Raw genomic sequence first — 14616 nt, 5'->3', positions numbered from 1 at the left:
TCTGTAGGACACCCAACACTCATAGTATTTCGAACCGTATTCCTATAAAATACACATAAATAGACAAAGCAGATTTCTGATATTACATAAAGACATACAGTCACCTTTATAAATGATTCCCAGGAGATTCCTCAGTTGCAGCTAATTTTACAGCGAACACAACCAACTCCAGCTTCTCTCTGTTCACATAAAAAGGCCTGTAGCTCATGGGAGCTGCTGCAGTCTTTTACAGACAATCACAGCAGAGTGTTTTCTTATTTAAATGTGATTGGTGATGTTGGAAATGTGTTGGATAAAGAACAGTGAAGAAAAAGTCTCCACATTAAAAGTGTAAATGATCCCAGACATCAGTATGAATGAGCATTTAGCTGCTAACGTGAAACTACTTTAGCATAACTGTATCTGTTGCTGTTAAACCTGTTCACCAGCCCGCTAGACAAAAACTACTTACATTTAAGCTTTTTAAAAACCAATAAAAAGTGTCAGAAGAACATGTTGAATTCTGACCCGAGTCTGTGTGTAGAGCGAGTTTAAATCAGCCCGCTCCTCCATCACCAGACCGCCACTTTAAACAGTCCAAATAACACGCGTTTCTACATTTACATTACATTTACATTTTATGTGGAATAAAATTACTTTCCAATACCCAAAATCATAAAAACTCAAAAAAATGCATCATTTACGTCAGCAGGGTGACTCGCGCGTGCGCTTCTTTGTTTTTTACTTGGTTTTCCTGTAAACAGAAGCAGATTCGTCAATTTCAGAAAGCGACTTAAATTGAGCGACAGGAAGCTCTGGATAATCATCAAATAAAACGAAACGAAACATTAGTTTTAATTTTATCATCCCTATTTGAACATTGCTTCTCGATTAGTTTTAGTTTTATTGGAATAATGAATGGGCCAGTGGTGGCCTAGTGGTTAAAGAAGTAACCACTGAGGTCCCCTTGAAGGTACCGTCCCACACACTGCTCCCGGGGCACCTTTTATGTCTGCCTACTGCTCAAAAAGGGTGATGTTTAAAAGCAGAGGACACATTTCGTTGTGTGCACTGTGTCACTTCCACTTCAATTAAAAATACTTACAAATTATAATTATTTTGATAATCACTTGATTAATCTGAGCCTCCTTCTCAAATTTGTTTTAAATATTACAAAAATATATAAAAAAAGTAGTCTAGTCTATTCTCCACTTCTAATCCTTTGTCATGTACCCTTGCGTTGTCACAACTTTGACTTTGCATGTTTGTTTCTCTTTATTTGGTGTTCGTCTGTCTAAAGCTGAAATGTGGCTCTACAGACTTATCAGTTCACCGTCGCCCAGCTCCATATCCATTCCCATCTGGGCTATTATTGTGATGTCACACACACAACTTATAAAATGTGTGGGGATGCTTTAAAGGTCCTCTATTATTCCACCCAGAGAATTTCCCACCCCTCCCATGAAACATTATCTCCACCGACCGTCATGGCTTCCAAACGTGTGAAGCATTGCAGTTGCTCTGTGACTGGATATAAAAATGATCACAAATGTTTTTTTTTGTTCCGTCACACAAGACTCAAAAGAACCAGTGGGTTGTTACGTTCCAGCGTTTAGGGACAGAGACACAACAAAATGGAGAGGAGCCACGCCAAAGACGAAGAGTGTTTTAAAGATTTTATTATATATTAAACAATAAAAAAACACAGTCCCTGAAAAAAGGAAACAAGTGTCCACTCTGGATTCAAGACACTAAAATGCAGCGGTTCCTGCTATGCGCCAACTTATACGGCTACGGCACACTGGCCGACAAAGAATCAAGCAAATCGGCATCAAATATGAGTAAAACCGGCTGGCATATGCTTCTCCCAGATGAAGTTCCACTTTACTTCAACCCCAGAGCTGTCATAAAATATGTAAATGAGCTCTGTTGGGAAACTGCACTCCATTGGTTTTTTCAAGGACCCAGATTGTGCATCTCAATAAACCGAAATTGAATCATAGAAGCAAATTTTTAGGAAAGTAAAATTCATTTAATTGTCATTGTGATATACAGCAAGCACCACACACGGTGTACACAACCCTTCACCTTGGTGAGCGGTGGGTATCCATGGAAGGCGCCCAGGGAGCAGTCTGTGTGGATGATGCTTTGTGGCTGCTACCTTGCCCGCTAGGTCACCACTGCCCCATTTGTGTCGCTGAGGCTTGTGAGCCTTGAATTCTTGGGGACATTCAGGATGGTGAGAAGCACTTTGGAGTCAGACAATTGGTGCACAGTCACAGTCTAGTTGTGGTTATTCAACAACTAAAAAGTTGTGGTTATTCAACAAAAGTGAGAACGCATCATAAATTCCTGGAGGGACTGAGAATTTTTTTTTTGAGAACAGTAGAATGTGTGACGTTATGATAAATATGCTGTTATCTCCTACAGAATATGTTCACCTCTACAATTCCGACTGATATCCATATCACAACAAGCCCCTACAATCGTTTGTACTCAACTCACCTGAATACATTTCATCCAACTCTTTCTTCACAACAATTCTTGTTGGTTCCAGTATGTTACCACAATGTATAGGTGTGGTTATATCTAATTTCTTCAGTTCAACGACTGCTATACACGTATAGATCTTATCATCAGTGTGTAAACTTTGATTACATTTGAATGACGCTAGTGTAAATCTCTTCCCATGTTGTACAAACGTATTGGAATTTCCTACAGTATGCATCCTCTTGTGTCTGTTAAAGGTTGATGCAAATGGATATCTCTTCCCACATTGTACACACTGGTAGGGCTTCTCTCCAGTATGTGTTCTCTTATGTCTTTTAAGGGTTGATGCACATGAAAACCTTTTCCCACATTGTTCACACTGGTAAGGCCTCTCTCCAGTATGTGTCCTCTTGTGTCTTTTAAGGTTTGATGCATGTGTAAAACGTTTCCCACATTCTTCACACTGGTAAGGCTTCTCTTTTGAATAGTTTCTCTGTTGTGTTTCAAGGACCTTCACTTGTCTTAAACTGTTGTTATAATTGTTGAACTGGTGCAGCTTTTCTTCAGTTTTCTCTTGACACCGAAGTTGCTCAGCGAATTTCCTTTCCTGATCTGTAAAAACAAACAACCATAAGCCACTATAGACATGTTCAAGCCTGAAAGTGAAACATTTGTTCACGGTGAGTGTGCTGTGCTTACTGTGTGTCACAAAGACAAACAAAATGTGTCCTCTGCCCTTAGTAATCAGTGGGCAGCCATGACAGACACTCGTGGGGGAGAGTCTGGGGACAGTCCCTTGTAAAAGGGGATGTCATAGGTACCTTGGCGGTTAGGGATTTAAATTCACAACTAGGACTGTTCATAATCATATTGCAATATAAATTTAATCAAAGACTGCAGACTGTATATATTGCGGTATATAATTTTTGAAAGGGTAACATGTCCAAACGCAAAAAAGCACTGCTGCAGGAAGTTGTACAATAAACCTTTTACAGATACATCAACATATAGCATAACTTTATACTGACAGATTAAAGGCTTGTTTTGTTTTATTTATTGGGTCTACAAGTAAGACATTTAAACTCTAGATTCAAGAATTACTAATAATTTTTATGATATATATATTTTTGTACATTTGAATTTAAAACCTGCGTTCTCGCACAAAACTAATGATTTGAACTTGATGTGTACATATGATTTCTCAGTTTTTATTTTTAATGATTTACCCAAAACCACAAGTAAACCTTTTGTCATGTTAACATTATGGGGTGTTGTGAGTAGAATTCTGAGGGAAAAAAATGTAATCCATTTTGGAATAAGGCTGTTACATAAAGTGTACAAAACAAGGATGCGCCATGAATACTTTCCCGATGCAATGTAACATACTGGTAGCAACAATATAAAGACAAACACAGCTGATCATTTTCATATGAAACTCAAAGTGAAACATTTAGAGGTCAGTCAAATATATTAATTATTAAAATCTTATTATATTAAAGCTGCAGATAATAAAAGATTATAAGGCCTCATCCACTCAGATGTTCAAAATGAATGCCTTCTGAACACCATCCGCCTATCTGCAGTGTTTTGTTGCCGCCTTCGATTGGCATTTCACTGGTGTTTGATTGATGCTGTTTAACACTTGATGTATGCAGTGTTTATTTGACGCCATCCAAACGTGCAGCTAACTGAACGCTGGTGCTGAACACCCATGTGGATGAATATATTTGTTTCAACGAGCAGACAAATGGTCCCATTACAGTCACCTAACGCCACAAACACTGGAAAAATGTCTGGTTCAGACGTTCGTGTGAACAAGGCCTTAATAAAAACCAAAACTTAGACTGGGGAACACGAGGGCTGCATATACAGGACATTTCCTGAATAATATTTCTAAATGTATAAAATGCTCCATCACACTATTACAGTCTGGGAAAATACGTTTGTGTGTATGAAATACATATTCACCCTCTACTTGAAATACAAAAATGTTATTTCACTCACCTGAATGAATCACACCATCCAAGTCCTGCTTCTCATCCTTCACTGTTACTTCCACTGTTTCAACCAAATTCACAGGTGTGATGATATCTGATTTCTTCTCTGTACGCTTGTTGGCCTTTTCTTCAGTATGAAAACGTTGATGATGTTTGAGTTGAGCTAATGATCTAAAGCATTTAGAGCAAAGAGCGCACTGGTAGATATTTGCAAGATGTATCCTGTTATGTCTTTTAAAGTATGATGCATCTGAAAAACTCCTCCCACATTCTTCACACTTGTAGGGCTTTTCTCCAGTATGTGTCCTCTTGTGTCTTTTAAGGTGTGATGTTTTTGCAAAACTCTTCCCACAATGAACACACTGGTAGGGCTTCTCTCCAGTATGCGTCCTCTTGTGTGACTGAAGGTATGATGATCGTGTAAAACTCTTCACACATTGTGGACACTGGTACAGCTTCTTTCCAGTATGTGTCGTCTTGTGTTTTTTAAGGACTCCTGCTTTTGCGAAAATCTTCCCACATTCTTCACACTGGTAAGGCTTCTCTTTAGAATATTTTTTTTTCCCTGTTTCAAGGATGTTAACTTGTCTTAAACTGTCGTCATACTGGTTGAACTGGTGTCCATTTTCTTCAGTTTCCTCTTTACACCTCTGTACAGCAAATTTACTTTCCTGACCTGTAAAAACGACACGGCATAAAATTCATATCGATATAAATTTAACCATAAATGATAAACGATATATATATATTGCAGCATCTAATTTGATAAGTAAATTTAAATGTAATTGTTTTTGAAAAGGTGACGTGTCCGTAGCAAAGGCACAGCAGCAGGAAGTTGTATAATAAACTCTTTACAAATTGTTACGTCCTGGTATTTTGGGTGTGTTTCTGTTCTATGTTTGTGTTGTTTGCAGGTGCCCGGTGATTGTAAATTGAGCCCACCTGTTCCGGCTGTGGGACAGACGGAATAAAAGGAGCCTCAGTCTCCTTTTTCGGGGCTGCGCTTGCCGTGCCATCCACCCTTCCCGCCTTCCTACCATTTCCCTTTGACATCACTTCCGGTTTCCCCTGCGCTTCCCCTAGGTGGCGACGCAACTTGTTGCCATAAGGGCCATTCAGTCTCTGTACCAGAGGAGCGTGAGCTTGGTCTGATAAATGCTGTAAATGTAAATGTCTGGAAAACAAAGAGCATCCTGAAGTACCCCAGCCATCCTGCACTGTTTACTTTCCTGCCATCAGGCAAGAGACTCAGGACAATTCACACACGCACATCACAATTCAGAAACAGTTTCTTCCCAAGTGCCATCAGGCTATACACACATAGTATGCACTGCACTGTCACTTAAATTATGCACAATCACTTTCTTATGCAACTTAGATATATTCACCCTTCTGTGACTTATTATTTATTGCTGCTGCACTTTGTCTTCTATGTATCATGTTCTATGTTCTGTCTACGTGGGAGAGGTTTTCAAGTAGGGCTGCACGATTTGGGGAAAAAGACATATTGCGATTATTGAGATCAATATTGCGATATGCGATTGCGATATGATAAACATACAAACTACTTATAACAACTTGAAATGCCCAGTGCTTTCAAAATACAATATTCTACAAAATTAAATAATCACAAATAACTCTTTACATTACTGTCGAACGACAAACCCTGGTAAGGCTAAACAACTGTTTTGATTATATTTGGCCATTATAAAATCCCATATTATAGTTCTTACGTTTAACCAAAACGTTGTTTGGAGGCTGACTTGAATACAGGAATGCATAGCTTCGCTAGCTTAGCCTATCTTAGCTAAGGTTAAGACTTATAAAACGGGATTTTATAATGGCCAAATATGTTAAAAACAATTGTCCAGCCTTACCTATGAAATGTAATCCCTGGTTTGGAGCGTACAGCGGTTTGTACAGCCCCAAGCAGCACAAGAGTGAGGCATTTTTATGCACTTCTCTCCATAGACATGTATATGCTTCACGCCACAGCAGAGCCTATCGCAATATGGCGGCGACGTTGACGTACGATGCAGCGCGTCATGCGGCGTCTAACCATATGTCTCTGAATCGAAAGTTATGTGACCAAATACGTCACATCCGACTGAAGTGAGACTCGCAAACTTTGAGAGAATGAGAGAATGGATCGGATATGTTGCCGATCCGATGCTACGGCTAGCGGCTCCAACAGCTGCAGACGGGAGGACACTGCCAGCACCGAGAACGCGTTCGTCATCACCGAGCATGATGTGAGGAGAGCCTTCAAGAGAGTGAACACCAGGAAGGCAGCAGGACCAGACGGCATCTCGGGAAGAATCCTCAGAGCCTGCGCGGACCAGCTAGCACCTGTGTTTACAGAGATATTCAACCTCTCTCTATCTCAGTCGGTGATCCCCACATGCTTCAAGGAGTCCATCATTGTTCCGGTCCCCAAGAAAACCCATCCTGCCTCCCTCAACGACTACCGCCCTGTAGCCCTCACCTCAGTAGTGATGAAGATCTTTGAACGGCTGATCAGAGACTTCATCATTTCTTCACTACCAGATACACTCGACCCACTACAGTTTGCATACCGTCCCAACGGTCCACGGATGACGCCATATCACATCTCCTCCATACTGCACTCACCCACCTGGACACTCGGAAGGGAAATTATGTTAAAATGCTCTTCATTGACTACAGTTCAGCATTTAACACAATAATCCCTTCCACACTCACCACCAAGCTGGAGCACCTGGGACTCAGCTCATCTCTCTGTCAGTGGATCTCCAACTTCTTAACCGGGAGACCACAGGCAGTAAGGATGGGTGGACATGTCTCAGCCTCCATCACTCTCAGCACTGGAGCCCCCCAGGGCTGTGTTTTGAGCCCCCTGCTGTACTCCCTGTACACCCATGACTGTACAGCCACTACTAACTCCACCACCATCATCAAGTTTGCTGACGACACTGTCGTGGTGGGCCTGATCTCTGACAACGACGAGACGGCCTACCTGGAGGAGGTTGGAAATCTGGCGAACTGGTGCCAGAGGAACAATCTCCACCTGAACGTCAGCAAGACAAAGGAGTTAATAGTGGACTTCAGTACAAAGCAGGAGAGGACCTACCAGACCCCTGTCATCAACAGGAGCCCAGTGGAGAGAGTGGACAGCTTCCGTTACCTCGGTGTTAACATCACGCAGGACCTGTCATGGTCCTGTCACATCAACACCGTGGTGAAAAAGGCCCGGCAGCGTCTCTACCACCTCAGACGCCTGAGAGACTTCAGACTGCCCTCCAAGGTGCTCAGGAAGTTCTACTCCTGCACCATAGAGAGCATCCTGACGGGAAATATCTCAACCTGGTTCGGGAACAGCACCATGAAGGACAGGCGAGCCCTACAGAGGGTGGTTCGATCAGCCGAACGAATCATCCGTACCAAGCTCCCTGACCTTCAATCTATCTACAGCAAACGGTGCTGCACCAGGGCCAGGAAGATAGTGAAGGACCTCAGCCACCCCAACAATGGACTCTTCTCTCTGCTGCGATCAGGGAAGCGCTTTCGCTCCCTGAAGTCCAACACAGAGAGAATGAGGAGGAGCTTCTTCCCGCAGGCTGTCCAAGCTCTCAACATCAAGAGTACATAGAACTCCAGCACTTTCACCTCCAATCACTCCGGACTCTTTTGCACAAAACCACTTTGCACATAATCACTTTGCCCTTACTGCTCTTTCTTTTATGGCTTTTATGGCTCTTTCTTCTTTCTTAAACATTGTAAAAACTGTAACTCATTTGCACACCTTCACCCTACCAGTTACACATATTTTATGTTAAAGACGTAAAAGTGTAATACTTGGTTATGTTTGCAATATTTGCATATTGGTTCACTGTTTACTTTCAACATTTGCAATACTGTGGTCTGTAGCAGTTGCAGAAAGCATTTCACTGCACATCATACCGTGTATGACTGTGTATGTGACAAATAAAATTTGAATTTGAATTTGATCCAATCCATGTACTAATCATTTAAATCGCAGCTTTTTGCGTTCATGTAATCGCACAGACTGACATCGTGATTACGATTGCGATTAGATTAATCATGCAGCACTATTTTCAAGTAAGAATTTCATTGTGCTCTGTACGCTGTACTTTGTACATATGACAAACTTCAACCTCATTCTAGTAGTTTAAACACCCACTCACTTTTTTAAACAGTAATAATAATGGGCAGAACTGGGATACATAATACAAGAGGATCATTTTTGTTTTTTTAAAGTGCTTTTACAAAAAATTGAAAACAAGGAAGAAAGGTAGGTGCAAAAAGACCTGGAAAGTCATGACACCGGCTGAAATATATCAGTAACTAGTAACAGTAATCAGAAGGTTGCCGGTTCGATCCGCCAAGGTGCCACTGAGCAAAGCACACTGCTCCCCGGGCGCTTGTCATGGCTGCCCACTGCTCACTCAGGGTGATGGGTTAAATGCAGAGGACAAATTTCACTGTGTGCACCGTGTGCTGTGCTGTTGTTTATCACATGTGACAATCACTTCACTTTTATGTTAAAGACGTAAAAGTGTAATATTTGGTTATGTTTGAAATATTTGCATATTGGTCTTCATTGTATACTTGCAACATTTGCAATACTGTGGTCTGTAGTAGTCGCAAAAAGCATTTCACTGCATATCATACCGTGTATGACTATGTATGTGACAAATAAAATTTGAATTAATATTCAGTCACAACTGATGCCAATTAAAAGACGTCTCATTACCAAGGTGACACACAATAAACATCTCGGGATGGGTTAAAAAAAAAAAAAAAGAAAAAGAAAAAAAAAAAAAAACTCTCAAGACCTTACAGATACTAGTGAATGTCCCGGTGAGCATTGGTGGGACCACAATCTGGAAGTGGAATAACCATCATTTCACCATAAACCAGCAACAGCCAGACACTGCCCACAAAATTACAGACAGAAAAGTGAAAAGAATTATCAGAGAGACACTAAATTGCTATTGATATACAGATCACTAAAAGCCCCTCCAATCTTTTTAACTCCCCTCACCTGAATATTCTTCATCATCCGACTCTTTCTTCACAACAATTCCTGTTGGTTCCAGTGTTTTACCGCAGTTCAGAGATGTGATGGTATCTGCTGATATTTCTGGTTTAACATGTGTGCTGCTGTGGTCTACACTCCTCAGATCAACAGGTAACAAAGACAGACTGGGATCCATCTTGGGACCTTGGAATGAAGCAGAAGGTTCTTTCAACAATGATCTTATCACCAATAATCATTCTAGAATTATTTTCTGCAGAACACCCAACATTCATGGTATTCCTAACAGTATTCCTATAAAATACAAATAAATAGACAAAGCAGATTTCTGATATTACATAAAGACACACAGTCACCTTTATAAATGATTCCCAGGAGATTCCTCAGTTACAGCTAATTTTACAGCGAGCACAACCAACTCCAGCTTCTCTCTATTCACATAAAAAGGCTTGTAGCTCATGTGAGCTGCTGCAGTCTCTTACATCAGCTCACAGCTCACATTATTTAAATATGATTGGTGATGTTGGAAATGTGTTGGATATTAAAGATTAAAAGTGTGAATGATCCCAGACATCACTCTAAAAGAGCATTTAGCTGCTAACGTGAAAATACTTTAGCATAACTGTATCTGTTGCTGGTTAACCTGTTCACCAGCCCGCTGGACACAAACTACTTACATTTAAGGTTTTTAAAAAACAATACAAATGTCAGAAGAACATTTTGAAGTCTGACCCGAGTCTGTGTGGAGAGCGAGTTTAAATCAGCCCGCTCCTCCCTCACCAGACCGCCACTTTAAACAGTCCAAATAACACGCGTTTCTACATTTTATTATATTTTATGTGGAATAAAATTACTTACCAAATCATACAAATCATAAAAACTCCAAAAAACGGATCATTTACGTCAGCAGGGTGACTCGCGCGTGCACTTGTTTGTGTTTTACTTGGTTTTCCTGCAGATGTAAACAGAAGCAGATTCGTCAAACGGCAGCAGATTCGTCAATTTCAGAAAGCGACTCCAAGTGAGACAGGAATCATCAAATAAAACGAAACATTAGTGTTAATTGTATCATCACTATTTGTACCTTGCTTGTTTCGACAGCTACTAGTTATGCTTTTCTTCTGTATTAGTTGTAGTTTTATTAGAATAATGAATGGGCCAGTGGTGGCCTAGTGGTTATGGAAGCGCCCCTTAACCACTGAGGTGTCACTGAGCAAAGCACCGTCCCCACACACTGCTCCTCGGGCACCTTTCAAGTAGGTGCCCGGGGAGTAGTTACAGGGACAGCCCCCCTGGAGCAACTTAGGGTTAAGTGTCTTGCTCAGGGTCACAATGGTAGTAAGTGGGATTTGAACCTGGGTCTTCTGGTTCATAGGTGAGTGTGTTACCAACTATGCTACTACCACCTATTTCATTGTGTGCACTGTGTCACTTTAACTTTAATTTTAAATACTTACAAATTATAATTATTTTCATAAATATTCACTTGATTAATCTGAGCCATGTTCTCAAATTTCTTTTAAATAATACAAAAAAGCTTTAAATGGTTTAACTATAGGGTGGTAGTGACCTAGTAGGTAACTCACTTGCCTATGAACCAGAAGACCCAGGTTCAAGTCCTGCTTACTACTGCTTAATCCTTCTCCAGGGGGACTGTCCCAGTAACTACTCATTGTAAGTCACACTGGAGGGGGTGTGCCGTAAATGTAAATGTAATGTAAAAAAAATAAAGTAGTCTAGTCACAAATGTTTTAGTTTAGTTGTGAGGTCAGGAAGACCTTCTATTCTCCACTTCTACCTTTGTCATGTACCCTTGTGTTCACAACTTTGATTTTGAATGTTTTTTTCTCTTTGTTTGGTGTTTGTCTGTCTAAAGCTGAAATGTTGCTCTACAGACTATCAGTTCACCGTCACCCAGCTCCATATCCATTCCCATCTGGGCTATTATTGTGATGTCACACACACAACTTATAAAATGTGTGGGGATGCTTTAAAGTTCCCCTATTACCAAGCATGGTTTGGTCATTCTGCTTCACCGTTCACAGAGTGGCAGCTCACATGGACGGATCTGGAATTTGTCCCCTTATGATGTCATAAGGTTACCTCTCATTTCTCATGCTTTTTCCTGAGAGGAAGTCTGACCTCTCTACCTCTTGATGTCACCTGCACCACCCTAGGCTGTGTTTTCCTTTGGTGAGGCACCTTTATTTGGTTAAACTGGCTGTCTCTAATCCTGTGGCATGTCTTTGGGAGTAGAGCCTGCTGCTGGTTGATCTTCAAACTGCTGTTGTGGTTTTGACTCTGGAACAGCTTGGGGAGTGATCTAGGGGTCTCCCTGTAGCACATCAGAGCGAGATGCGGGTCTGTACCGCACACTCAGCTGCACCATTCGCTTGAGGATAATGTGGACTGGTAGAAATGTATATGAAATGTAAATCAATACTTTTGACAGAAACCCTTGAATTCTGCAGATGTGAGGTATTCCCATCTGCGCACAGTGAAATTTGTCCTCTGCATTTAACCCAGTGAGCAGTGGGCAGCCATGACAGGCGCCCGGGGAGCAGTGTGTGGGGACGGTGCTTTGCTCAGTGGCACCTCAGTGGCACCTTGGCAGATCGGGATTCGAACCGGCAACCTTCTGATTACGAGGCCGCTTCCTTAACCACTAGGCCACCACTGCCCATTCTGAGTTGACCAGCTGACCAGTTGAGTTATGTCCTTACAGATACGTGGCCACGACGTGGACATCTTAGCTAGTGCGTGGCCCCTTGTCAAACCTTGGTGTCCTTCATGCAACTGTGTCAGCACCTTGGACTGTTGGGTGACAGGAATGACCAGCATATCCTGAAACAATACTAGCCCATCAGTTTCTGAGAGGTGTGCTCTAGCAGAGTAATACAGTTGTAAAGACAGTTTCACTTTTGACTTTAGTGGCCATCCTTTCCTGATGTGTCGTTTCGTGTGGCTACTCAGATCTCGTTGAGTCGCTGTGACGAGACCGGTGCATGAGAAGCCTTCGACACCTTGGGGGAGTTTTGTCCAGGTCATATATATTTATGAGTGGTACTAAAGGTTTGTGGTCTGTCTGCACTCGAGCACAGTCTAAACCTTGTACATACCGTGCAAATCTTTCACAGGCCCACACTCACACACGCTAAGCACGCTTTCTCTATCTGTGAGTTGATGATTTTTCCAGGGTGGTAGTAGCCTAATGGGTAACACACTCGCCAATGAACCAGAAGACCCGGGTTCGAATCCCGCTTACTACCATTGGGTCCCTGAGCAAGACACTTAAACCCGAGTTGCTCCAGGGAGACTGTCCCTGTAAATACTGATTGTAAGTCGCTCTGGATAAGTGCGTCTGATAAATGCTGTAAATGTAAAATGATATCCTTCCATGATATTCTGTTTGTCTTTGTTCACTTTCATGACCATTTACGTTGGTAGATTCTCACTGAAGGCAAAATGAACACATGTGGAGTTATGTACTTAACAAAAAGTGGAGATCTGGCCAGACCTGAACCCAATCCAGATGGTTTGGGGTGAGCTGGACCCCAACAAGTGCTAAACACCTCCTTCAAGACTGTTGGAAAAGCATTTCAGGTGACGACCTCTGAGGCTCATCAATAGAATGCCAAGAGTGTGCAAAGCAGTAATCAGAGCAAAGGGGGCTATTTTGAAGAAACTACAATATAAAACATTCAGTGAGAATCTACCAATGTAAATGGTCATGAAAATAAAGAAAAGACATTGAATGAGAAGGCGTGTCCAAACTTTTGGCCTGTACTGTATGTTGCTCTGTGTTTGGATAATTATTTGTCCCATGGTCTAGAGACAGAGACACAACAAAATGCCAAAGACAAAAAGTGTTTTAAAGATTCTATTATACATTAAACATAACCTAATAAAAAATGGTTTGGAAGGTACAAATTCTTTGCTGGCTGTAGGTGTAGACACTCTCCTGATCGCCCTCCTGAAAACTCTCATGAAAATGCAGTTTCAATTTCTTCAGAACTTTCATTAAAATCAATACATTCAGATTCAGCAGTTAAGGAAGCGGCCCCATAATTTGAAGGTTGCCGGTTCGAAACCAGATCCGCCAAGGTGCTACTAAGGTGCCACTGAGCAAAGCACCGTCCCCACACACTGCTCCCCGGGCACCTGTCATGGCTGCCCACTCCTCACTCAGGGTGATAGGTTAAATGCAGAGGACAAATTTCACTGTGTGCACTATGTGCTGTGCATCACAAGTGACAATCAGATATTGCTGTTACAACAATTTATTGTTACTTATTTATTAAGAAAATAAATGTATTTAAACTAGAGGTGGGCATAGATTAATATTCTTAATCTAGATTAATCTCACTGCAATCTTGGAATTAATCTAGATTAAAATGGCTCATTTGAATTCTGCCGAAGGCATTCAGAATATGTGTGCTACCCAAATAATAACTTAAAGTAAGTCTTTGAGAACGGGTTTCTCAAGCCAGGTGGCGCATTAGACCAGGGGCTCATCTCCTGTTCCCAAAATGCATCACAAACTGCTTGAGAAAGCTGTTCTACTATGATAATTGGTGATGAAAATAAATTATGTTCAATAAGATGTACTTGTGTTTACCAACTGTTTATTCAGTTAAATAGCTGCATCCATGTTACCACGTCACATTTGATGTGGTAATTTCACAGTTCAAAGACTCGTTCTCGCCCCTTACAGTGCAATTCGGCTAGGTATACATCCGTGCTAAAATATCAAGGTGAAAGTCATCATAGTGTAGCGGTTCTTCTTCTGCGTTGTGTAACTTTTTGATTTCGTTTCTTGAACCACAAATGATGAGCTGACACCCAAGAGATTTTCTGTGCAAAGTGTATTCTGTACTAAAAGCAAGGTCGCGTCACACATCGCGTCTTTCTGCACCTCTCTCTACAATATACAGTATTAAAAGAACATAAAAACGGGTGCAAAATTACACACATGCAAAAAATTCCTTATATGTACAGAAATTAAAATGAAAGAAATAACTTTTTGCACACAAACCCCACGCACCTCTCACAACTCACGCCATGAACCGGGTCTCAAAAACAAAAGTCTTTAGGAAATAAGAAAATAAAAGA

At 41.3% G+C, this 14616-nt stretch overlaps 2 protein-coding genes across 2 annotated transcripts; both read right to left on the bottom strand.

Annotated features, from left to right (window-relative positions):
* Positions 1-1723: 1723 nt before the first annotated feature.
* On the bottom strand, positions 1724-4522 carry LOC114783395 (putative zinc finger protein 833; the record flags this gene model as incomplete). Its single annotated transcript, XM_028968868.1, has 3 exons — positions 1724-2228; positions 2485-3081; positions 4474-4522. Coding segments are annotated over 3 exons (726 nt in total), but the record flags the coding sequence as incomplete, so codon positions are not given.
* Positions 4523-4531: 9 nt separating this feature from the next.
* On the bottom strand, positions 4532-11850 carry LOC114783401 (zinc finger protein 135-like; the record flags this gene model as incomplete). Its single annotated transcript, XM_028968873.1, has 3 exons — positions 11655-11850; positions 9511-9567; positions 4532-5142 (listed from the first exon to the last, which is right to left on the bottom strand). Coding segments are annotated over exons 1-3 (864 nt in total), but the record flags the coding sequence as incomplete, so codon positions are not given.
* Positions 11851-14616: the final 2766 nt, after the last annotated feature.

The sequence above is a fragment of the Denticeps clupeoides genome, unplaced genomic scaffold (assembly GCF_900700375.1).
Source record: "Denticeps clupeoides unplaced genomic scaffold, fDenClu1.1, whole genome shotgun sequence".
Classification (NCBI taxonomy): domain Eukaryota; kingdom Metazoa; phylum Chordata; class Actinopteri; order Clupeiformes; family Denticipitidae; genus Denticeps; species Denticeps clupeoides.
This window is presented reverse-complemented; position numbering and strand designations above follow the sequence as displayed.